Consider the following 26299-nt stretch of genomic DNA (forward strand, 5'->3'; position numbering starts at 1 on the left):
AGCCCACATCAGGACCAAAAGCTATGCTTCCAAGTGCCTTTCTTTCTCTAACGTGACATAGGTGACTGCTCCCATCCCCACTGTTGGCAGAAGCTTTCGGACGCCACGAGGAGATCGTCTGTAGTGAACTCATCTGACATTCGGGCACTGAATGTGAGCTGCACTGTGCCGGCTGTTCCTCTCTTAGGATTCCAGGAGCCACGAGTCAGGCCAGAAAGGACCCCATCATCTGAGCAAGGGTCAAGCACTGAGTGCCCATGAGCCGGCAGACAGACAGCTTACATTGTCATCTCTGGGTAAGGTGGAAGTTTGCTGTGGGCAAGGGGTGGCACTCTTCACTGGTCCACCCGGGCTGAGTTGAAAAAATGAAGGCCAGGCACCATGGAAGGCAGATAATACATGATTTGGATGCAGAACCACCAAAAACGGTAAGAGTAACTGGGGTGCATGAAGCCTAGTGAACCACCTTGTCCAGGCTTCCCAGCCTCTCGTTTGTCCCAGCAACAGGGAGAATACCACGGCCACAGGTTTTCCTTACGACAAAGGTTATCAGAACAGCAATAATTTCGAGTACATTTATTAACCTAGACAGATGTTCATGATGATGTAAGGTGAAGAAAAGGTAACACAGCCACATTAAATATACACATTGATTCTTAGATACATTTGAACTTCATAAATATTAACTATGAAAAAATGTATTCATTAGGCTTTAGGAAACAGGCTACACTTAATAAAAAGAGTTAAGGAATGCATACAAAAATTATAACAAAGCCATCGGGTTAGTGGGATTACAGGTGACTTTTGCTTGTTTCCTATTATCTTTTTTTCCTCTGATAATAGGTATTAATTAAATAATGAAATTATTTAAGGTTTATAAGTAAAAACCCTTTCATGTATATAGCACTTCCAGCTCTTTCCCTACTCCCTCAAGAAAGTGAATTGACACCTGTAACCTCAATAAGATGGAAGAGAGCTGTTCGCGGTCTCCTCTTACAGAGGGAAGTACAAAGCTGAAAGGAGTTGGGTCACTTTCCCCAAGTCACACATCATGGTGTGTAGCCCAGGCAAGACACGAGTCTGAGGGTCCTGAAGGTCCCTTCCAAACCACACACTTGCTTTGTACCATTTTCTTAGCCCACGGACCCCAAGGAAGTGAGGTTTAAGAAGAGCTAGCCCCCGCCCTTACCTCAGCCAGGCGGGAGTGCTTGTGGACATTCTCGCCTTTCTGCACGCTGGGAGCCAGCTGCTGCAGGACGCCCCTGCTGCTCGTCAGCGCTCTGGTCAGCCGAGCAAACTTCCCCCAGCCTGGAGCGGGCAGAGGAGAGAAAAGACAGTTTCAACCACGTCCTGCAGGTCATGGACATTCACACCACCAGTCACACTGTTGGAAGCACACAAACCCATTGTCCTCCTGGGCTCCCAAGAGTCACTCTGCATTCCTCCCAACCCAGACTTGCTGCTCAGAAAAGCATCTCGACACACTCAAATTTGTGTAGCAATTTACTTTTCCCTGCACTTTCACTCTGTCCTCATCAATTAGCTTTGTGACATAGGTAGGTTTCAGGACTGTTTTACAAATGGGGAAACTGAGGCACAGAGTACCTAGACAACTATAAAGAGTCCAGAACCCTGATCTGTCCACTCTGACCCAAGCTTTCCTGTCAGATAATACCAGTCAGTCAAGATATTTCTCTGACTTTGTGACTGGGCTCGGGCTGCTCCGAACCCCCACACAGTCAGATCTAGTAGAGGCTGAGCTGGTTCCAGGGATGGCAAGGACACGCTAGTGAAATGGCCAGCCCACGCATTACAGTCTCCAAAGCCAGAGGAGTAAGAAATGAATCTAATCCCAGGTAGGTGGGGGGAAAGCATGGGCATATTTTAGTCTGCTCTGGGATGGGGGAAGGACAGTTGGTGACAGGTTCCCCAAATAACAAGAATCCCAAAGAGCCTAGTACCAAACTTGGATTTTTTTAAAGTCTCTTTCTGAGTGAGGCTCTCTTTCAGCCTGAAACAAAACTGGAATTGAATTCTATAAAGCTTTTCAAGAACATAAAGTGTATTTTTCAATCAGGTAAAACATAACTGTGCGTGGAAACGTCAACAAGGGCTCGGCAACCCCCTGATCCAACCCACCCCTCTGCTACCATCACTATACCACCACCATGACCCACACTCTGAGACAAATGATAAGGAGGTGGCAGGACAGATACCCCAGATCCTGCCTGGCAGGGAGCTCAGGGTCCTGGTCCATATGCTGATCTAGCACAAGGGATGAAAAGAAAGATCCCTGGGGTGCCTGGGTGGCTCAGTCGTTAAGCGTCTGCCTTCAGCTCAGGGCGTGATGCCAGAGTCCTGGGATCGAGCACCGCATTGGGCTCCCTGCTCCGCTGGGAGCCTGCTTCTTCCTCTCCCACTCCCCCTGCTTGTGTTCCCTCTCTCGCTGGATGTCTCTCTCTCTGTCAAATAAATAAATAAAATCTTGAAAAGAAAAGATAAGATCCCTGGACCTCTGGGCATTTCCCCAGGCTCAGGCTAGCCTCTTGCTCTCTGGGCTAGCCCTGAAACCTTTCCAAGAACGTGGCTATCCAAGGAGCTGGCTCTTAGCTGCCTGAGTGGAAGGCATGGGATGATGAATGGCTGCTGGACAGGGAAATGGACAGACAGTACAATTCTCCATCACACCTTACCAGGAAGGCCAGGCTCTGCCTGTTCTGAAGGAACGGAAAAGGTTCTCTTCCAAGTTCCACCCCGTGTTTTCCTTTCTGAACTACAGATACTTTCTAATAGGAATCATTGCCTGGCCAGATGAAAAAACATCATTCATTCATGTATTAAGTCTGTAAACATAATTACTACATGCCAGGCATAGTGCTAAGGTACTGGAGATACTAAGATCAATAAAATATGGACTCTGGCTCCAAAGAGCATGCACCCCAGTAGGCAAGACAGATAAATTTTAAAAGCCACGATATGGTAAGCTAAGCTCTGAGACAGACATGAGTATAGGATGCTATGGTCAAGACCGTCCAGAGAAGGCATAGCAAATCCAGGCTAGGGCGTCAGGGAGGGCTTCCCAGAAGAGGTGACCCTAGAGCAAAATTCTGAAAGATGAGTAGGAGTTAAAAACACAAGAAGGAAAAGATAGACAATGCACACAGAAGGAAGAGCTCCTACAAAGGCAAAAATCATAAAATAGGGTAATATGTCAGCGAGGAGTAAGATACCCTAAATGGCTGGCTGAAGGAGGCCCAGCTGGTAGAGAGGAGGAGGATGCAGACCGTGGCCTGAAATGATGTTAACGTGGATGCCAGGGGCCAGATGGTGAAGAACTTCAGTGGTAAGAACCGAGATAGCAAGTTAAGAAATGTGACCTTCATCCTGAAACCCATGGGGAAGCAGGGGGGAGTTTAAATTGGGGGGTGGGGTGGGAGGGAAACACACCGATTTCACTTTAGAAAGACAGAATGGGAATGTGCATGGTAGGCTTTATAAAACAAGCTTGACAGATAAAAGGCCAGTCAGGACCCCAGGCAAGGGGTCCTGAGCGCCTGGACGATAGTGGGGCCTGGGCCAGGCCCCAAGGGGACCTTGAGAACAGCTACCAAGGTAGGTGAGCAACAGCTGCAGAAGGAGAGAAGAGGCATCCCAGGCGGTCTCTGCGTTCCTGGTTTGGGGGACTGGGGTGTCAGCCACACAACGAGATTAAAAACACGTAAGAGAAACAAATGCATGTGACGGAACATAATAGGTACAATTTGGACCAGAGCCATCAGGAGAAACCCTCCTGGAAACAACGAATCTCCTGTTGTCCAAAAGGCCAGAAAGGAGGACAGAACCCAATGAGAACCTAGGTCAGGGTGATCTTCCTTAGGGGACGCACCGTGGACCTTTTCCACAAGGAAGATAAGGCAGCTCATCCTTCAAGGGAGCCCTTTCCGGATACTGCCCGACCACGAACAGAACTGCCCACCCCCTCATTGTATACTTCCCCCGGCCTTAGGCAGACTTCTATCTGTCCAGCACACATACGTACTGGGTGTCTTTGGGGTGCGAGGGGGTGGCAGGAAGGTAAGGGGAGGCATGAAAACAGAAGAAGGCCAGAAGGAAGGAAACACAGCGTGCAATCCAGCAGTTGGCTAAAAAGTACTCACTGGATCCTTTCTCCATCCTCAGTAAGGACAATCGCTGCTCCCTCCCTTGACCACACAAAGGGTGCTGGTTTCAACAGGGGTGAGCCCCCCACTAGGCTGTGTTAGCCCACACAGCCCTGTATCCTCCTTAGGCCAGAAGAGAGGATTCTGGAATGAGATGAAATTCCAGCTCCTCCAAGGATAAGTTAAGTCCAGGGATAGGAGAAAAGACAGACCTACAGGCCCGCATGCCAAGTCGCTTTGAGTAGAAGTGGCAGAGGATGGCTGTAAGGGGTCCTGACCTCGGTGGGGAGGCTGTGAGCCCAGGCTTGTCCTAATCTGCAAAGTCATAGATTCTCTTAGAGGAGCTGGTGCTATAATCCAACGTACGCAAGAGAATAAAGGACACCAGGGACCAAGATGGACAGTCAGTGTGGACACTGCCTAACAAGCGTCCTCAAGTCCTCCTCCCTGGATCTTTTCCCTGTCAGTGTAGAAATAACCACAAGTCTAGGGTGGCTTCTTCACGGAGCAGTCACTAAATCATCACCTTTCCATCACCCTAAGGGCAGACAGATAAAATGTTGGTATCAGAGGGGTCGAGGGGACCTGTGGCTTGTATCCACGCCCAGTTTCTTTTTCAAGAGTGCCTCGCAAATATCGCACAGGGAGACAAGTGGGGAAAGGTCTGCAGTTATAACAGCTTGCCAGGGCCCTCATCCCTGCACATTCTCAACCTTCGGCCTTTAAAAGTCTCCTCTGAAGTTTTACATTCCTTTTGCGATCTGAATCTGGCTCAAGTCTACTGTGTAGAAGTAATACGTGGGTCTTTAAAAATGAATTCACTCCTTTAGTGTGAGATTATTTGGTGGGGAAAGAGACAAAACCAGAGGGATGACTCATACTCATCCTTTAGGAAACAATCTAGAGAGAAAACTCTGAACCTTATCATCTAATTCTTCTCTACCCATGTGCCCAAGCCGCCTAGCTCAAAAGGGAGAACAGGACCAAGAAAACTATCCTGCAGCCACTACTAATTATCCGTAATAACAGATAAGTAAGAAAGCGAAATAAGTCAATCAGAGAAAGACAATTATCATATGATCTCACTCATATGTGGAATTTAAGAAACAAAAACAGGATCACAGGGGAAGAGAGGAAAAAATAAAACAAGACAAAATCAGAGAGGGAGATAAACCATAAGAGAGTCTTAATCATAGGAAACAAATAGAGGGCTGCTGGAGGGGAGGAGGGTGAGGGGAGGGAGTAGCTGGGTGATGGACATTAAGGAGGGCAGGTGATGTAATGAGCACTGGGTGTTATATAAGACGGATAAATCACTGACCTCTACCTCTGAAACTAACAATATATTATATGCTAATTAATTGAATTTACATTTTAAAAAACTAGAACAGTAAGAGATTAGAAACAAATGAAACTCCTGAAACATCACAGATTCTCATTTCAGCCAAGAATTCCCATCTACTCGTTCATTCCAACTTCAAATACACACACACACACACACACACACACACACACACACACACACACCCCTGCTACCAAACAGCAAACCTAGCTTGACTTGCATTTCCTGGCCCACATCATTTGTGGACACTTTTTGTCAAAGAGCAAGGGAAGCAGTCGAAAGATGGACAGAAAAGAAAAGTTGAGGAGGTCAGGGGCCTGGGTCATTCATCACTAGGAGCTTGAGAACTGATACATTAAATAAAAGAGGGGCCTCAGAGCAGCCCAATCACCTGCCAAAAGGGAGTTACTTTGTGTCCGACGCTGAACTAGCCCACAGCAGACTATCCCATGTGTTTACCACTTTATGCGTTGTTCATGGAAAAATGTGAGGCACCACCTGGCTTCTCCTACCGCTGCTGGATGCACTTAGCCCAGCCCCTAGCCCCAGTTAGGCCCTGCATGATCAAGGAACACAGTGCCATCTGAAAGACAGTCTGAGCACAACTGACTGAAACAAAGGACGAATGCGACGGTGGGAAACATCTTGCGCGGCTATGCCAAAGGGCAATTATCCGGGCATTTCTGGGGTTCTGGATAAACCACCCTCCCCTTCCCGCTCAAAAGTGAACTCTAAACAAGGCTGGGTCAGCAAGGCTCTTAAGACTTACTGCTGACAGAGGTACTGTACTGAAAACCCAGCTGGAATCTGCCAGAAGCTCCCAATGGGAGAGCACATCCAAGAAGAAATGTCAAGTCAGGAGAACAAGCCAGCCACATGGCAACACATCTTCCTAGATTAGATCCTTGCAGCCAGAGCTGCAGTTTATAGACAACTAACAAGGTCTGGACGGCTATCATGCTCTTCCACCATAAACAGACTCATAAAATTTAACCTTGTCCTCAGCAGAGTACCAACTCAAAGGAGGCCAGGGACACAGTGACATAACAAGAGGGAGGGTCCAAGCATATCTACCGTGGCACTGGAAATGGACAGGCTTCTAACGCCGTGTCTTGGAGAAGGCATTAAGCGTGATCGCTCCAGGGAGCACTGAAGTGTGCATGTGAGTGTGCGTGCATGTGTGTGTGTGTGCATGTGCGTGCGTGTGTGTGTGTGTACCAAAACTCTCATCAGCAAAGAAATGCATCGAGTCAGGTTCAGTGAAGTAGAGCATTTCTTTCTTCCTGGAAAATAAACCGAGGCGACTCTCACTGCATCAGTTTGATCTCCTCTTTTACGTTTCATGAGAGCCGAGCGCAGACACCTAGGTGGCGGGCGGGGAGCGCTCTCTGTTGAGTACGTCTTTCCTACTAAACAATACTTGCATGTCACCCAAAACCGTGCCAGCAGTAGCGAGAGGCAAACAGTCTGACTCAGCCAACATTCTGACTCTTTACAGTTTTAAGACAAAACTTATAAAAACAAAGTCAAAATATCTGACTGCCTTTAATATTTTATGAGTTTATTCAGTTAAAAAAGTGAACGGCCTTTCTAGAGGGTAGCAGGATGACACTTAATCATGAGTCTATCACTAAGGAATCACTCCATGCACTGAGAAATCCTCAAGTTGGAAACCAAGAAGAAATCAGGGAATCACGAACCTGTGGAAAAAGAGGAGACTGCAGGAGGCAGAGGCGCCAGCTGAGAAACTTTACATCTGCTGTCGCCTTGAAACCAAAAGGCAGGCTGAAATTGATTTACTGAGTTATCAGATAGTTAAAAAAAAAAAAATACGGGACTGGTATACACAGCACTGCGCTCTGAACTTTATAAATGTGAGCCTCCAAATATGCTAGAGACACAGCCCAAGAGAGCATCCCCATAATGCTTTTCATTTCCTCCTAGGAGGCACATTTAACAATCACAATTTTGTCACATCAAGAATTATACTCCCCAATTGGACTTCTCCCTGGACTCCACTCACATCTGTCTGCTACATCTCAGGAAACCGCAAGGAGCAGAGTTCTCCGAGAGAGAGAGCTGGAAAATCAACCACAGAGCCAAGAAGGACTGCAATTAAAAAAAGCTAGGGCCTCTTGGTTACCTTGCATGCACGCTGTGGAAGAGGGATGGAACAGAGCATTGTGACACCCCTGAACCCCAAACCTCTGGAAATAACATGCCATCTTTTGTACATCTGATGAGCCTGACCTCTTCAAGAGTACCATTGTTCTAGAAATCCTGAGCCCTTGCCTTCCTTGGCCCCCAGTGTTATCCAAAGAATTCGTGCACATGATAGGCTGAAGTGAGTATTACAATCTGTAGTCACAAGCTGATGAAATGACCCATGTGGAAATGTCACTCAAGACCCTGGCCTCATTAATACCACGTTTCCAATGAATTCACCAGCCACAGACTTCACTCAATCAACCACAGAGGTAGAGATGTGTTAAAATCTACTTGAACAATCTTGCAATGCAAGAACTCAGTCAAATCTAACAAAGTTTACATACAGATAAGATGAATGTGGCCATGGACTGCCTCATTTGGCTGACCAGCACCTGTCACGGGGACACCGGGAAAAGATTCTGCTGATACCAGAGGTGCCCAACTGCCTTCTGCTGTCTAATTGTTACTGGAAAGGGTTAATCTAAAAAGGTATACAATTGATTCAAATGCTTTCCTCAACAAAGCTTTCCCCCCCCCTTCTCCCCCTTAATACATTCCAGAAGGATACAATGCTTTACCCCACACAAATTAAAGTTTAAATCTTGATCTTTGTGCAGAGATTGCCTTGGCAACCTCAAATTCTCTGGAATGGAGTCACACCACAGGATAAAAAAAAAAAGCATAAATGTATTTGTACAAATCAGAATTACAAACCTTTACATGAATCATCCTCAATTGGCTGTTTGAAAGCTGTTATGTCACTGAAAGTGCAAAGAAATAAAACCACTTTATCCTGTTCATTTCGAATTGGAGCAATTTTCACAAAGAACCACACAGGTGTCCCTGAAAGAAATATCAGAAGGTTGGTCAGTAATTTGCATTCTCATGTGAGGGGCTCTGGAATAAAGACTTGGGAATGAATAGGTACAAATATTAATTCATTTTAAAATGGTTTCATTCCTTTAGGTGCTAGGATATCATACCATGAATTCCTCTTCTTGCTGGGATAAAAAAACTTTCACAGTGACTATTTGGCAGGGATTTTCTTCGGTTCAAATATTTTGTAAGTGTCCATCTCTTAACCCTCGAAAAATGATTAGAAAATGGGTTGAAAATCCCTCCTGATCTTATGGAAGTCACTAAGGTACAGAAACCTAAATACTTACCTTAAACCATGCAGTGTAGACAAGTAAAAAGTAGGGACCAGGATGGGCATTGCCAACCATGGCCAGCAGACCACTGCGAACTCAAATTTCCATTGTTAAAGGACCCTGGTGTCAAAATCCAGTTTGGGCATCCAGCAATTTGACCCACACGCTCAATCAACCATGGGCCAAAAGCTATATTTCTAAGTCCCTCCCCCCAAAATAAAAATCCAAAAGGTCCAATGCAATGGGGCAGATGACAACAGGCTGAAGAAGGAAGAGAACCACCACACTCATTCTCCCAGCAAAGCCTCCCTCAAAAAGGGAGGTTTCCAGGTGGCTTTGGCCTCTATTTACGTTAGTGCTTTAGGAAGCTCAACCACTGTTTCAACTTCCAATCCTTATTCCTGAGTGAAAACGGGATAAATGAGCTCTCCCAAAGCCCTGCCCTAATCCACACAAGGAGAAAGCGGGCAGGACTCATCTAACTAACTTCTCAGAGAGGACACACACTCAGGTATCTATGGCTAAATATCTATACAAAGTCAGTGTCTGGCTTCCAAAAAAGAATGAGGCGAAACAAATGTTTTCTATCTATAGAGGACATCCTAGCAAGCCACACCAATCAACTCTGTGATGCAAAATTAAATGAGACACAAAGAAATGGCAAGTTCTTCCCTATCTAGTTCTCATACCCCAGGTCCTTAAACAGCATCTGGTATATAAGAACTTAACTATTTGCTGAATTTTCCAGAACTGGGATAATACTTTACATGCTATTTTATAACCATTTTCAAGTTAAAAAACAGTAAGTATTTCTCCCTGTTAAGAATTAGACAAGCTTCCTGGGGCACCTGGGTGGCTCAGTCGGTTAAGCATCTGCCTTCCGCTCAAGTCACAATCCCAGAGTCCTGGGATCGAGCCCCTGGCAGGCTTCCTGCTAAGCAGGGAGCCTGCTTCTCCCTCTGTCTCTGCCACTCCCGTTTGTGCACACGCGCTCTCTCTCTCTTTCTCTGTGTCAAATAAATAAATAAAATCCTTTAAAAAATAAGAAGAAGAAGAAGAAGAAGAAGAAGAAGAAGAAGAAGAAGAAGAGGAGGAGGAGGAGGAGGAAGAATTAGAGAAGCTTTCTACATACCAGGCACCGTGTTCGGCATTTTACATCTATTATTTTATTTTAAGATAGCAAGCAAACAACTCACTGAATCTTGGGAGATGGAAATAAATCCCCAAGAGGTACCTCTGGGTGTCTCTGTGGGCAATCACAGAAAACTCTATACTCTACTACGACATGCACAGACAGACATCTCTGACTGACATCAGGGTTAGCCAATCCAATTTAACAAGAACCAGCTTACAGATCTGGCTATACCACTTATTCATATGGAAGCATAAATAACCATAAAATATATAGTCAAACAGGCAGCAAATCGATCAGATGGGAACGTATTCTCCTTAAGTCTTCATTACCTACACATTCACCCAGAGTTAACTTTCACCCTCTGTCGATTCTCCTGTTCCATAATTTTCAGCTGCCAGTTTCTGGGTGTTCTTAGAAGACAAACAGGTTATAATGTCACCCTAAGAAAAACATGTTTTGAAAGAAAAATCTACCATACAAAATCACACGTAGCACTCCAAAATCAAGAAGAATATGGCCTTTGAATCACCTACTGTTTTTGAAAGGTCTGTGTTACTATTCCTTCCAGTTCCCTGCTCAGAACCTGTGGGATTTTAAACCACTTTCAATTAAGCAACAGAAAACTCAAAATAAAGCGTCACACCAATGGAGCCTACATACCCACAGCTCTCCCTTATATCCTAGCTTGTAAGACCAAAAGCAAACAAACCAAAAAACCATTTCCTTTCTGCTCTTAAGGAAAAAAAAAAAAACTTAACCAATTTTTTTTCAGATGGTAAACCAGAAAACACTGTTCATTTATCAACCAGTAAGGAATCAGAGGAGAGCCCCCCCCCCCCACTCATGAGGTCTAACCCTAGGAGCCTCATCTTGCTGGAATCCCTGGAACCATAACCTTCCCAGCTGCCACCTGCACTGTATCAGCTGGGCCCCAGGCCTGTGAACTTTTCCAGTTGTGACTGTGCCATCTAATCTTGATATTCCCTTTATGACCCCTGGGATTGATGACGTTACCCTACATCTCCCAGATCACGAGAGCCTACTGTATTCGTTGTGGTGGGAAACCTTTTCATTTTACTCATCTTGAACTCATCTTGAACTCCCCCGCCCCTGTCAATTTGTACAGGTCAATCTGTTTAAAGCTGTGTGCTTCTCTCCACCAAACTGAGCCCGTTGCTTCCTCCAGAAATGTTCCCTGATTAAACACATGCTATTCTGATCATTTCTTTTCAGGAAATAAATATGAATCTTGTACCAAAAATTCATATAGTCACGATGCATGGCCTTAGAGCGTGTCTCTGGCTGATCAGTTGGGCTTGTTGAGGGAGGGAACCTCCTACTGCCTGATCTGGGGTATCCGAGTGGAGAGACAGATTTCAAAGGAACTCTCGGGTCTTTTCCCTGGATTGGTATTTCGGGAGTCAAGAATTAGATATGTGTAGCTCAACCACTTCTCTTCCTCTGCTTTCTTAGCGATGAATCCACACCCTGCTCTGCTTCCCCATTCTATAGATGTTAGCGGATAAGTCAAAAGGGCAGGGGGATGACCGATAGGAGGAGAAGCCTGTGGTTCCGCACCTGTGTTGGGTGCGGAAGTCTGTCTGATTCTAGGATTCACTGTTAGAAGCCTTACTTGCCCACAGACATAAACTACATTCTCCAGGATCAGCTTCACTGGTCATAAAGGGGAATTTTAACCTCCATTTGCCTGATTCCTGAATCTCTCTCAATTGCTTCTGATCACAGGCAAGGAAAGAAAGTGCTATGTGATGTCTCCCTTCAAACCTCAACAATGGAGGGCTCTGTCTTTAAACAGACCATAATTCACTCTGGGGCAGGAGATCTGAAGTTTCTCTGTCTCATCCCCTGCACCCCTGTGTAGTGCGATGTTATGCAGAGGGTTACATGAGGCTATTACATTGCTCAACTCCAAATGGCACCATCCTGGAGTTGGGAAACTCCACACCTGTGGCGAGGCAGGTACTCTAGGAATACCTGCTGAGTTCCAAAGAAATAAATCCTACTTCCAGTGTCTTCAGAGTCACTCTGACCTGCCTCTCTCCCAAATTAGCATTCCCTAAACAATCTAGAAAAGCACACAGAATGGACTTAAATTTCATTTCTGAAATTCTTTCTAAGGAGAACATGAGTCCCACCCAGGTGGCACAGACCAGTAATTTCAACGTTTTACTCTCAAGAGCAAAGCATTTTTAACCAGTGGAACATCACTCAAAGTCTCAATATGTGAAACAGGTGCTTCAAGTGAACGCAGCTGCCCAGCGCCTGGAGCCCCACTCACTCGGTTTCTCTTCCACCCCTCTAGATGCCCCCAAGGATAGTCAGGAGCCCTTTGGCTCCGTTCAGATATAGACCTGCCCAGAGGCAGAGGCCAGGGCAGTTGGCCTCCAGGGATCTCTCCGAGAGCCCAGATTCTGGATGATAATTCATTCCACCAAGATACAAGAGGCAATACAAGAACAAATACTCACACATACAGACACAAAATCGGGAAGATGAGGTTAAAATTCTGCCTCTGCACCCAAGTGCCTACAGTGGGCAAATCGAGAAAAGCAAGTATTTGATGTCCTGTTTCTGCAAAAAGGACAAAGGGTGAATGATAAATAAAGGAAGATCAATACATAAATCCAGAAAAAACAGAGCAAAGGCTGATGGCCAAGGCGGCTGCTGCGGGGAGAGCCGGTCTTTCCTGGCGGAGCGTGCTAGTGGAGGGGAAGCTCCAGGTCAGGCTCCTCCTCCTGCTCACTCTGCGATTCTCATGCCTAATTAGCTGCCTCAGGTCATGTAGTAATGAACCTGACAACTTGACATAGCCATGAGGTTTCTCAACCCCAGTAGTCAGATAACAAAAAAGCAAGGCTCAGGTATACAAGAGATTTTTTTGGTCTCCGTCAGGCTTCCTTCTACCCTGGGCCTTCTCCCAGGTTCTCTCTGTAACCAGGCAGCCAGGAAGCCACGCCATATTCAACAGCAATGGAATTGACCGCCATGTAACTGGCTCATGGGAATGGCTGCCACGTGCTGGGCCATTCAGATGATAGGTCCAGAAACTAGACTAGGGAATGGCGGCCTCCCCTAGGAAACAGAGTGGTTGGTCCCAGGTCACCTTCACTGAGACAAATGACAAGTACAAAGAGTCTGAGAGAGCACCAGTGGGAAGCAATGGCCATGGCCATTAGAGCATACGACTGGGAATCCCAAGTCCCGGGTTTGAGTCCTATCTCTTAGTTTACCGTATGCCTTGGCCATGTCAACTTAACCTCTTAGAATCAGTTTTCTCATTTGCAAAATGGGGATTATAGACCTCCTTTAAATTCAGTAAAAATGTAAATGTGTCCAAAACATTTCTCCCTTCCTTTTAAATTCCTCACCTGTAAGATGGAAATGTTCGATCTTACCTCACAGGGGTGTTGGGATGACTTAAAAGAGGATGTATTTCAAGATGTTTAATGTAACTCCAGAGCTGCCTCTACCAGTTCCTAGGAAGAATGCCAGTCTCAGACATGGGGGAAAAGCTAGAAAAATCAATGCCTGAGCCTCAATTTAATTAAAATTTGATTGAAGACCAAAACAAAACACAAAACCTAAATAAATGGAGAGAGCTACATTGTTTGCAGATGAGAAGATTCAATTTTGTAAGATGTCAAACCTCCTCTTTTAATATATAAATTTAATGCAATTTCAATCAGAATCTCAATTGTTCTTTTTTTGTTTGTTTTTCTTAGAGTTTGACGAATTGAAATTCAAGTAGAAAAATAAAGCTAGAAGAACAGCCAAGAAATCTCTGAAATTTTTTGAAAGAAAAATGATAACAAGGACTATCACCCATCATTGACCCCTGAACAAAACACATTTGAGTGGCGCATGTCGACTTATACACGGATTTTTTTTTTCTTTATAGAAAGAGAATTTTATTTGGAATGAAAATGTAGAGCCTGTCCCTCCCACTTCCTCCAGGGAACGTGGATTTTTTTTTTTCAATAAATACAGTACTGTAAATGTATTTTCTCTTCCTTATGATTTTGTTTGTAAGATTTCCTTTTCTCTAGCTTACTTTAAGAATACAGTGTATAATACATATGAAACCCAAAATATGTGCTAACTATTTATGTTATTGGTAAGGCTTCAGTCAACGGTAGGCTATGAGTAGTTAAGTTTTGGGGGAGTCAAAAGTTAAACCCAGACTTTCACCTGCAAGGGGGGGCTGACACCCTTAACCTTGCCTTGCTCAAAGGTCAACTGTACAGTAACTAAGAGCCACTGGCACCGGCCCTAAAATAAGCAACAGTGAAAACAACAGTATCATTTATTAAGTGCTTACAGGGGGCCCAGTCCTGACACCTTATGGCTAACTTCTCACAGCAACTCTGTGAGATGGAATTGTGACCGCATTATTCCCCATTTTACCTATGGGGAACCCCAGTGGGAGAGCATTTTAATCAAATTCACATAGCTAATAAGTTACAAAAGGACTCCTGGAAAAGGGGAGGAGAGAAATAAGCTCATGAATGTGTGAGAATCTAGCATCTAAGAAAAGGACATTTCAAATTAGAAGGGAAGAGCTGGATTCTGTAATAGTACTGAAACAACTCAATAAGCAATGTGGAAAATAAATGAACTTAAACTGCTACGTCACATAAAAACAAATTCCAAATGGTTTAACGTTTTACATATCCTAACATGGCTCTAAAAGTATCAGAAGGAAAAAATGGAAGAATATTTTCATTATTTAGGTAAAAAGACAAGCTTCCGAAACATTATATAAAGCTCAGAACCATAAAGGAAAACGCTGCCATAATTTTTTTACTTTATAAATGGTATTTTAAAAGCCTAATTAAAAAGAAAAACATTTTAAATAAAAATATTTTTCAACATAGAATCAATATCCCTTACGTAAAATTGCTCCTAGCATTGAATAAGTAAAAGACAATCCATTAGGAAAATGGGCAAAATATGATGGTTTTCCTATTAGATCTGTCTCCACAGCTAGATTGTAACCTCCTCAAAGGCAGAGTCAGTGTCTTCTATCTGCATCTCTTTGGCTCAAACCCATAGGCCGACGGGAGCTAATCAGTAAGTATTTGGCTGGCAGCTTCTCCTTGCTGGCTTGGCACAGCTGCAGGAAGAAGCCTTTTCCTGGGCTTCTTTGATGCAGAAGCTGATCCAGAGGTCCCAAACAGGAGACCGCCCACCATGCCACAAACTGTGGAGTCAGTCACATGCCGTGGAGTGTTACCAGAGAGTGTCCTGCTTTCCCTCAGAGCTGATACTTCATGATTTGCTTGTTTGAAAAATGGAAAAACTAATTGACTAGCACAAGAGTGACCACCTAAATATTTACTGAATGAGTTCGTTCATGATGACTGTCACCAGTGTGTGAAAACTAACGCACTGAGAATGAGTTACGTTAACGACACGAAACGCATAGCACCACTCAAATGCCCAGGTTTATTCATCAGACTGGCCAATCGATAGAAAATCTCAAATCATCCGCCCTTCAAGATATGGATTACTGTTCCACACGCTCATTTCAAAGCACACCAGGAAGCCTTCTGCTAATTATTCCCAACCTCCCAAAAGTAGGACAAACATGAATGCTTATCAACAGACGATTCTTCCTACAAAGTTGTCCTTGCAAATACTGTTGAAGAATGGGGGTGAGAAGCCAATTTATTAAGAGTTTATTTTAAAAAATCAATAAGAAAATCACCAGAATTAAATAGAAGATATGAGCAAAGAATCTGCACAATTAACATAAAAAGGGTAATTTTAAACAGACAGTAAATAGGAAAAAGTGTTTCAGTCTCACTAGCATTAAAACTATTCATTAAACAACAAAAAAGAGGTGCCTGGGTGGCTCAGTTGGTTAAGCGTCTGCCTTCGGCTCTGGTCATGATCCCAGGGTCCTGGGATCAAGCCTCACATCAGGCTCCCTGCTCAGCAGGAAGCCTGCTTCTTCCTCTCCGTCTGCTTCCCCTGCTTGTGTGTGTACTCTCTCCCTCTCTCTCTCTCTGTCAAATAAATAAATAAAATCTAAAATAACAACAACAACAACAACAAAGGTTTAATTGGAGGCAATTGGATCATTTGAAAATGCTACTGTTGAGTGCTGGTGTAGTACAATGAGTCAGACCTCAAAACCCGAAAGTGAACTTGGGAATGGGTTCAGTTCTGAAACCCTGTTTGGCAGAACGTCTCAGGAACCTCAGCTCACGTTATCTGATGTGATAATTCTCAACTTCTAGGAAATATTTCAGAATGCCAATAAATATCCTTACATGAAGAGATTCCCCTCGGCACGGTATTTAATAAAGTTTAAAGCCTCATAAATATCCAACAGTGGAGGAAGTATTAATGAATTTTTCCTAAATTAGAGTTATGGGGGATTTTAACGAGGAGGATATTTTTATGATAAAAGATTAAACATATGTATGACATTAAGTTGTATACACAACAAAATCTCAATTATGTAACATGTGTAAGACAAAACCTAAAAGGAAACACACCAGAAAGTTTATAGCATAGTAATATTGCTCTGAGTCTCTGGGGTGATTGTTTTCCTTCCTATGTTCATGTATTCTCCATAGTAAAAATGATTCAATCTAAAAATCAGAGAAAAAAATAAAAATTCTTTTAGAAATGACATTTCACATTTTAAAATCTCAAGAAGAGTGCTTTTCCCCCATGGGACTCTACTGCTTCAAAATGCTGAACGTTTCCGTCTACTGAACTAGATGTTTTGAAAGTAGAAGCAAACTCTGCCTCTTCCCTCCCTCCTCCGGCCCAGGTCTGTTCAGTCTGCTCCTCGGCGGCATCACCGGCCAGTTGGGCCCCACAATATTCCCACTTCGGCCCTGAGGCCCTCATTCGGAACCACATGCTTCTCTTGCACTCAGCTGTTTCTTCGTAACTGCAGAGTTCCTTCCAAAGTCACTCAACAAACATTCACCGAGCATCTTCGATGCCAGGCTCTGTGCTAGATACTCGCATGGTTTCCTTGAGGCCAGACGAAGAACTCCTGATGGGAAACACTATGCTTCCTGCTTCCTGGGCACTGCCTGGGGCTTGGCAGACTGAGGGGAGAGCCAGTCAGTAGGCACCCCGACGAAGTCCCCACACTCAGTCCTCCTGGTCCTGGAGGAGACATCCCTGGACATCTCTCCTTCTCAACTGCCTCTTCCCCCCGCCCCGTAGGCTGCAACCATCTTGTCGCCAGGTCACTCCTAAGTGGGCCCCTGACCTCCAGTCTCCTATGCTTCATTCCATCTCCCCATTCTACTGGAGTCATCTTTCTAAAATGTAAATCTGGTTATATACTTATCCTCCCCCACCCCCACCCTCTTTCTTGAACACTGCTTTTTTTTTTTTTTAGATTTTATTTATTTTAAGAGAGAGACAGAGAGAGCATGAGCAGGGGGAAGGGCAGAGGGAGAAAGACAAGCAGACTCCCCACTGAGCAGGGAGCCCGACGTGGGGCTCGATCCCAGGACCCTGAGGTCATGACCTAAGCTGAAGGCAGATGCTTAACCGACTGAGCCACCCAGGTACCCCCCAAACATTGCTCTTAAGACAAATTCTAAACTCTTTAACGTGGCTGCATTACTGGCCCTTCCTAACCTCTCCAGCCTCAATGGTCACCCCTTATCGATTTACATATTTACACAATTCTCCATGAGCTTGGGGGAGCATTTGCTATGTGTCAGGCACTGTGCTGGGTGCAGGGGATCCGGCCGTGAAGGAGACACATCCTGTAGACACGGAAGTCAGTCTTCACTATAGCTGCTTTCTGTCCTTGCAACTCAGTGTGATACGTGCACCAGTGACGCTGCTATCACTGGGGGCAGAAGCTCAGAGCCTTCCCCAGACCTACTGAAGAGAACTAGAATTGCAATATGCAGGTGATCTCCTATGTATGTAAGTCTGAGGCGCCCTGCTTTGGGTCTCCTGAAACTCCAGTGCATTTCATTGGCCTGAGCTACTCTTTGCTCTTTCCTCTGCCTAACTCCCACCATCTTTAGTTTCTGCATGGATTTCCTGTCTGCTAGGAAGACTTCCTTCCCTGACCTTCTAAGTTAGGGCTTGGTGACCCTCTCCAAATGGTGTCACCATCAAAACACTTAAGGGCTCTGTACCGTGGAGTGGATGCTGCCGCCCCCCTGCTATAGGGGCAGAGGCTGTGTCTCTTTTCATAACCACATCCCTACTGTAAGCCTGTGTCTGACACAGAGTAGTGGGTCAATAAAAAGCAGCTAAAAAAAAAAAAGGATGGGGGCACCTGGTTGGCTCAGTTGGTTTAGCATCTGCCTTTGGTTCAGGTCGTGATCTCGGGGTCCTGGGATCGAGCCCCCATGCTGGGCTCCCTGCTCAGAGGGGAGTCTGCTCCTCCCTCTCCCTTTGTCCCTCCCCCCTGCTTGTGCTGTCTCTCTCTCTCAAATAAAAAAATAAAATCTTAAAAAAAAAACCACAGAATTCAGTGCAAATGTAAAATACTCAGGCTTAATAAATTATTGAAAGTTTCTAAATTCCTAAGGAGAAGATGGGATTTGGAGGAGTTGGGAGGCCATGAACAGGTTCCTAGGAAGAACCCAACACTATCTGCATCAATTTCCTGCTCCCTGTTTTCCGTACAGGCTTAGCCTTGCATGGAACTCCCGCTAGCCTTCTAGACATCTTTGTGCAAATTAGAAAGAGAAGCTCCTCCCTCAGCACAGATGTAATGCTAAGCTACGGTGCGTAGAGGATTCAGCAAGTAAACCGTAAGCTGGCTTCCAGTTGCCCTCTATTCAGAGAATAGCCTCCACAGCTATATATGGTGGCCCTGCCTTGTACCCAGTCTTCGAAGAATGGCCAGGACACTGGAAACTCCGCGTGTCCTTGAGTAAGGAATTTAACTTCTTATACAATGGGTATAAACAACATCAGCCATGACTACTTCACAGGGCTTAGAGAATCAACATTTTATAATAGAGTGGAGTCCTATCTTCCACAGAGTTTATTTTCTCAAGCCAAAGGGTAAGCACAATTACTCTTGAAAATTCTTTAGCACCACCCTGGAAGTAGAGTCCCATGCCTAGGCGGACACGCCCCCCTGGAGACCGGCATGCATCTCTCAGTACGCCTACCACAACCTCAGAGCAAGGAAGAGATGATCGTTCTTTGGTAGAATTAGTTGAACCAACTGACTTCCGTGCACGGGCCATGCCTACCTAACGTTCAGAACTTCAGCTACAAGAACCACCTTCAGCAATGAGATGCTCGTAATACAAGGCCTTCAGCCCCAGAGGCAGCTGAGGGAACAACAGCTTCCCCTCCTCATCGCACACTTCCTCTGGGGTACGTGCTCCCTAAAGGGCATGAAGCATGAGAGACTATGGACTCTGAGAAACAAACTTAGGGCTTCAGAGGGGAGGGGGGTGGGGGAATGGGATAGACCGGTGATGGGTAGTAAGGAGGGCACGTATTGCATGGTGCACTGGGTGTTATACGCAACTAATGAATCATCGAACTTTACATCGGAAACCGGGGATGTACTGTATGGTGACTAACATAATATAATAAAAAAACATTAAAATAAAAAAATAAAGGGCATGGCAAGTGAAATCACTGACTCAATTTAAATTAAGTTTCCCCTTCTCTCCCTTTTGTGCCAAACACATATAATTTGAGCAAGTTAAACGCATAGTCTAATGAAGCTTGAAAACTGTGAAGCAAAATATAACTGCAAAGCGTTATTTTTGTGAGACACCTACCCAACTAGTATGCTGTGTCAAGGGGAAATCCACACTGTTCAGTACACAAGGCTCCTAGTGTGAAAAACCTTGAACTTCCTCCGTTAGCTCGGGACACATGAGCAGAGCATCTCCTTCCCATGAAAAGGCCAGTGTGCTCCTGGTCAGAGCTGGTGCTCTGGGCTGTACTCCCCATAGTGGAGGAGTCATTCACGGTCTTTCACCCTGCTCCTCTCCTGCTGAATAGCGGGGTAGGAACTCAGCTTACTGGCTGCAGGAGGGAGGCGGAGCAAGGCTCCCCGCTAGTGTGAAAGCTGCAGGACCAGCCCTCTTGGATTAGTTGACGCCCGGAGCCAGTCTCTCAGATCAGCATCAGCACAGGGCGGCGAGCAAACAATGCTCTCAGCTCCCCGCTCCAACACTGCAGACCAAAGACCCAGCTCCTTCCAGATAAAACGTGCCCTTTGCTTTCCAGAGCAAAATGTATCACTCTGAATGCCACCAGGATAAACCCGTATCCTCATGTGCCATCTGCGCCACTCTGGAAACGTTCTATTGAATCTATGACCTACCATTTAATCTACATATAAAGAACAGAATGCTTTACAGACAAAATAGTTTTTTAAAACCCAAAACACAGCACTATTGGACACCTCTGCAGCCCTGCTATGGCCATATATGCCCCACTGTTCCATACTTCTAACATGGCTCATCTCCATTCGGCAGGAAATGTCAGGAGAGAAAAGCGAGTTTTATACCTGTGTATGGCTATTGACCAAAACTCTTCATTAATATACTTTGTGGAAATCATTGTAGCCAAAACAAATACAAAATCACAAACCACTCTGAATAGTAATACCAACTCTGATGGAAAACTAAGGTGATCGGGAGAAGAAAATTTTATTCAGAAACTCTTTTCTTTTTAATTCCAGTGTAGTTGACATATAGGGTTATATTAGTTTCAGGTGTACGACATAGTGATGCAACAATTCTAGATATTACTCTGTGCTCGTCAGGATAAGTGTGCTCTTAATCCCCTTCACCTAACAGGGCATCTACTGGTGTTTCCTGCTGGGCTGGGTACCGTGGAGGACAGATTCAAAGATGATCTGGCCAGAGTCGCTGTCCCATGGCTTCCTTTCCCCCCAAAAGGCTTAAAGTCTGTAAGTATCTCCAGCTAGCAGCTCACCATAGGTAAACCAATACGAAAAACATTACCTTGGCAGAAAAAGAGATCAAGAAGTCTTTTTCTTTTTTTTAAGGTTTTATTTTTAAATAATCTCTACACCCAACGTCAGGCTCACACTTAGAACCTCAAGGTCAAGAGTCAAGTGCTCTACCGACTGAGCCAGCCAGGCGCCCTGAGATCAAGAAGTCTTAACTGGGGGCGCCTGGGGGGCTCAGTTGGTTAAGTGTCTGCCTGCGGCTCAGGTCATGATCCCAGGGTCCTGGGTCGACCCCCGTATCTGGCTCCTTGCTCAGCAGGGAGACTGCTTCTCCTCTCCCTCTGCCCCCACTGGTGCTCTCTCTCTCTCATATAAATAAATAAAATTTTTTTAAAAATAAGTCTTAATTGGTTAGTAACAAGTTCAAGTGTTCTGTAAGGAACAGTATAACTCAGCAATCCACACCATTTATCCCAACATACACAATAGCCTCACGTAACAACATTTAGCTAATAGGGGACAAGAAAATCCAAGTCAACAACAGAGGAAGAGGACCTCTTTTGCTATTCCAAGCACGTAAAGGTATGGTTCAGAATGGTCTGGATACTCACTGTTCTTCTTGTACATCAAAATTTCAAAGGAATTCATCTCATAGTTCTCAAATGTTTGCCGCACCTTTTCAATTGTATCTTTATCGGTCAGCTCCCCATACATAAAACTGCAAATCAACCAAAAAGCTCAAGTTAGTTTAACAAATATTGAGTATTTGTGCCAGCATCTGTTAAACATCTCTCCTCTACCTAGCACTGTGCTATGTGGAATGAACACACATACACACACACACACACACTCACATGCACAATGAAAACATTCACTCAAAGAAGACTCACTAACTCACCAGCATTCTATCACCACCTCCCCCAAAAATGAACGGTATAATAAGAGGAGATACACAGAAAAGAGTGGATCAGGAAACACTGTGACCAACCCATACAGAATTACAGAACACAGAATACGGGCACAGAGCCCTGTGTGGTCAGCGAAGGCTTCCCAGAGGTAAAGGCAAATGAAATCTAAAGAGCAGGTGGAAATTAGATGGGAAAAGGAGGGAAAAGAACATTCCAGGCAAAAGAAAAACATGTGCAAAGGCAGAGAGGTGAGAGGGAGGTTAATTCTGGAACCTGAATGTGGTTCAGTTCACTGGGACTGGAATATACATAATGAGGGGAGATTCCCCAACAGATAACATAGAAAGATAAGCACAGACCAGATCATGAAGGAGCACGTGGCATGATAAGCCACGTGAAGGAATTTAAACCTTATCTTGAAAGCAATGGGGGGCGGGGAAGACACCAGAAAGTTTTAAGCAAAAGAGTTCCATAATCAGATTTGCATTTTAGAAGTACAACTCTGGGAAATTTCCCGGGAAAGATGGCAGAGTAAATCTGGACCACAGATTTTTTTTCCTCTTCTAATTCCCAACCAAATAAACAAAAGAATAGGGAAAAAATCACAAAAATTCATCAACCAAAGAATTGCACCAAAGGGTGCAATTTGATGCTCTGACCATTAAGGCAGAGCTAAGGAAAGAAACAGAAGATTCAGCACTCTGTGTGCAGCTCTGTTTCCTACCCCCCCACCGCACCCCCCAAAAAGCACCGGGCTTAAAATATAGAAATGATAAAATCCTACAGTTCTTACCAATACAGCTCCCTACTGCTCACATTTGGAGAAAAGTAGACTAAGGGGGGAAATAAGCAGCATGAAAGAAAATGAGAGAAAACCTCCAGACAGAACTTCCTACTGACTAATTCTGGTTCTCAGCAGAGGCAGGAAAACAGCCAGGACTGGGCCTCACTGTGAATAAGCTTTGTCCCTCTGGGAATAAGATATACCCCCAGCTAGGTAGAATAAACCACAGCACAGGACACTAACAACATGGGAGAGGAGAAAAGCCATCTCTCAATGGGCCAGGAAAAGCCAGTCCTCGGACAAAGCCTCGCCATGGACACAGCGAGCATTTCCCGTCCACCTCAGGCCTTCATGAGACCAGAACAAGAAGGACACCAACACTCAGCCCCCAAGCCTCGGGTAAGGTGGAAGCCAGGGCATGCGTTCTAAACAACACAATCCCCATATTCCAAAACTGTGCGTGCTGAACGCAATCTCTCTCGTGATGACTTGAATCACAGAATCAGAATTGCAGAGCCACAGAGAACCTCAAGGCTACCACCAACTCAAGGGCCTTGCTTGGCTTGATACTGGAACCGCCTTGAGCTTACTGCAGGCTTGCGATTGCCGGCACTCTGTTTAAAAAAAAAAAAAAAAGTGCCCTCACTGTTGACTTTATGAATTCTGTGTCACTTTTGTTATTCTGTCCCTTCCCAGCCTGTTGAGACATCATTATGTACGGTTGCCCTCGTGCTTTTCTCATGCAGCACTCCGCTTTTCATCCATAAATCAGGAAAAGAGATAACTGAGCTTGTTGACTTATCTTTAAAAAGATGGCTCGATCAAGACTAAATTAGCCCTGCCTGAGAACAAGAGGACTTCTTGAAGGAGGAAAAGAACGTAAGCTCTGTGACCGTCCTATTTAGCCAGTTGCCTTTTTAGCTTCCTCCCACTTTCTCTTTCTGAGTTAATTTGCTAGATAAGTGACCTCCATTTAAGTGACACCATGGTATATAGCCTGGCCATTTCCTTCACGAGGGGAAACAAATCCCTGTAAAATGGAGACTTGAAATAAGTGAGGTGCCAAAATTACACCCAGCTTTCATTAGTCTTATGTACTTCCTCAGACTAGTTTACTGGTAGCTGTAAGTTTCCTTTACCCGGACATTAGATTTCAGACACCTGCAATCCAAGAAATACGCACAAGAGGCTCCTGAGCCGTTGTTAGGAATACAGCCAGCACGAAGGCAGGTCTACTTTATCTTTAGGAAAGGGACACGTTCAGGGAATTGAGTAAGTTTCCTACAATTGTGCATGAAAGAAAAGGTGGCTAAATTTGCAAGTTATCGGATCTGATCTTCTTCAAGGGTCTGGTTAGAGCCAATAAGAAGCAAGAAAGGGAAGGAAAGTTGCTCAGGTCACACCAGAAAGTGAGGCTAACTCCCTGATTTGTTTTGATTGTATATATGCAAATATCGACGTAGATGCAGGTACAGAGAGAGACGCTAACGAGGATAACAGCACACCACAAATGTAAGAGAATTCTATGGCAGGACTTAAGAGTCATAATTTCTACATCTTGAAGGGAAGAAGGAGAATCTTAAGTTTTCCATTTCCCAGCCCAAAACACCTAAAATTTAAGAAAAGGATATTTTTCGAAGCATTTAATACTTCTCATCAGAACTAGTTACGTGGCTGATTTAAGACCATCAAAATGCAATTTCTGAAAACCAAAGACGATGCCTGTATCAGACAGGTTTTTCCACCCTTCAGAGATGACTGTATTTCTTGATTTGGCAGGTCTGGGAAAATGAGTCCACTTCATGCAAACGCCAGTGAAGACAGAAGACTCCGAAGAAGGAGTGAGAAGGAGTGAGAGGCTGTGCTGAGCCAAGACCTTGCCAGGGCACCGCAGGGGGGTGTCTGGCAGGGCCGGGCACATGCTCCACTCGGCTTGCTCTGCTCAGCTCCACACCTTGTAGATGCTTTAAAAGGCGTTTCTAATGCCCCAGCCCAAGGGTACTGCTCGATCAGTAACCCTGTCAAACGCCCAGGCTGCGCGCACTGTTAGCACAATCTGCCCCTGCCTCCGAGTGAGCGACCAGAGATGTGACAGCATGGATTAGAAGGCAACCAAATCTCAGTTCTCTTTTCTTTTTCTGGTGAAAAGCCCTATGAACAAGGCCCTTGTCTCCAACATGGTAGGGTTTCTTCTCAAACAGTCATGTATTTTCAAAAATTAATTAATCGCCTAAAATTTTATTTCATTTTCATTTCATTTTATAGCATCACCTAACTTTCATATCATTTCATCTAACACCTCATAAACTTCTGAGTCCCCATTTTCTAGATAAAGTGGCTTTCCTGAGTTTCTCTAGGTGACCCCGTGTCAGTGACTTACAAGTCCAGTCAGTTTGCAGAGGCCATGTTCGAAGCCTTCTTTGATTCCCCGGTATAGTGCGTGAACGAGAGATGGTATCACCAGAAATGTTCCTGAATAAACACTAAATGAGAGAAAGGCAATCCCCGCACCAAGTAAGCCGTTTTGTTTTTCCAGAAGATACCATGATAGACTGTTCAACAGAACAACCCCGGACATAAATACCTGCAGGTACTGCTTTTTTGCATCACTTCCGCCCTGTGATAGCCAGACAGCTTGCAAAATCCGTCATTGCTGTACACGATAGGCCAGTCCACTATCTGGGCATTCCCCAACACAAAATTAGTATCTGTTAAAAAAAAAAAAGAAGAAGAAGAAGAAGAAAAAGAAGAAGAAGAAGAAGAAGAAGGAGAAAAGAAAAGGGCATAGGAGGCAAGACATTAGTTGAGATTCAATGAGGACATAAATAATGTCAACCAATCCACGTATCTTGGCTTCCCTCTAAAACAGTCTCTTGAACAGGAAAATGGCCCTGTGAGGAATACAAAAGAACAGTCCTTTAGAACTGAATATTTTGAATTCAAATGCTAAGGTTATTGTCCTCCAAGAGGAAGTTAGCAAAGGAAGATACTTAACCAACCAGCCAATGAATCCTGCAGAAATTCAGTGATTCCCATGAGACAAGTTCAAGTCCTAAGTCATCACAATGAAAGTACACTGGTACTCTGGAGCAAGAGAGAACGCAAAAGGGATTTCTTCTGGGCTCCATCTAGCATCTTAGCCTTGTCAGTCTTTTGGCCAAAAGCTACAAATTGGCCTTGTTGACCCTGATTAGCATTTACCAATCCTAGGAGGAGAAAGTCTTCTTAGGCAGAGGAATGGAGACGGACGATGTCCTTGTGCAACCCACACACCGGAGAGCCCCCCTCTTGGTAAGGAAGTGACTAGACGCTCCTAATACTAGATCCTATTAGAACCTGATCAAGACGCTCACAGTGGCAAAAACCTTCTTGCTGATTCTGAGATTCTGTAGCCACAGGAGCCACGTTTCAGAGCTCTTCCACTGACCATCAGCCCACATTCACTTCGGATGCAGGGATTCAGTGGGCCAGAGATGTGTGGCTGCTCAGCATGTTCTCCCCACTTCCCACAGTTTTCAAGATCAAGTCTTCAGTACTTTCTGTGTTCAGGTAATCAACCGTCCCTCTTTTTCTCTTCAAGACCTTAAATTAGGCAAATAACATCCAGAACTTAAATATCATCATTATGTTAGCTTGGCTCTCTCCTTTCCACAGAATACTTACCCCTTTCCCAAGAAAAGAAAAAAAGAACATGCACAC

General features: G+C 44.7%; 1 protein-coding gene across 1 annotated transcript in view; it reads right to left on the reverse strand.

Moving 5' to 3' along the window:
- KCNH1 (potassium voltage-gated channel subfamily H member 1) overlaps positions 1–25735 on the reverse strand; it is a 337006-nt gene extending 311271 nt beyond the window's left edge. The window contains exons 1-5 of the mRNA XM_087866022.1: positions 25684–25735; positions 25185–25308; positions 21520–21626; positions 8425–8553; positions 1190–1308 (exon numbers count right to left, since the gene is read on the reverse strand). Of these exons, the coding sequence (XP_087722148.1) occupies positions 1190–1308; positions 8425–8553; positions 21520–21626; positions 25185–25308; positions 25684–25735 (531 nt within the window). The remainder of the gene's footprint in view (positions 1–1189; positions 1309–8424; positions 8554–21519; positions 21627–25184; positions 25309–25683) is intronic.
- Positions 25736–26299: the final 564 nt, after the last annotated feature.

Source organism: Ursus americanus, chromosome 2, assembly GCF_024610735.1.
Source record: "Ursus americanus isolate L20-20 chromosome 2, mUrsAme1.1.p, whole genome shotgun sequence".
Taxonomy (NCBI): Eukaryota; Metazoa; Chordata; class Mammalia; order Carnivora; family Ursidae; genus Ursus; species Ursus americanus.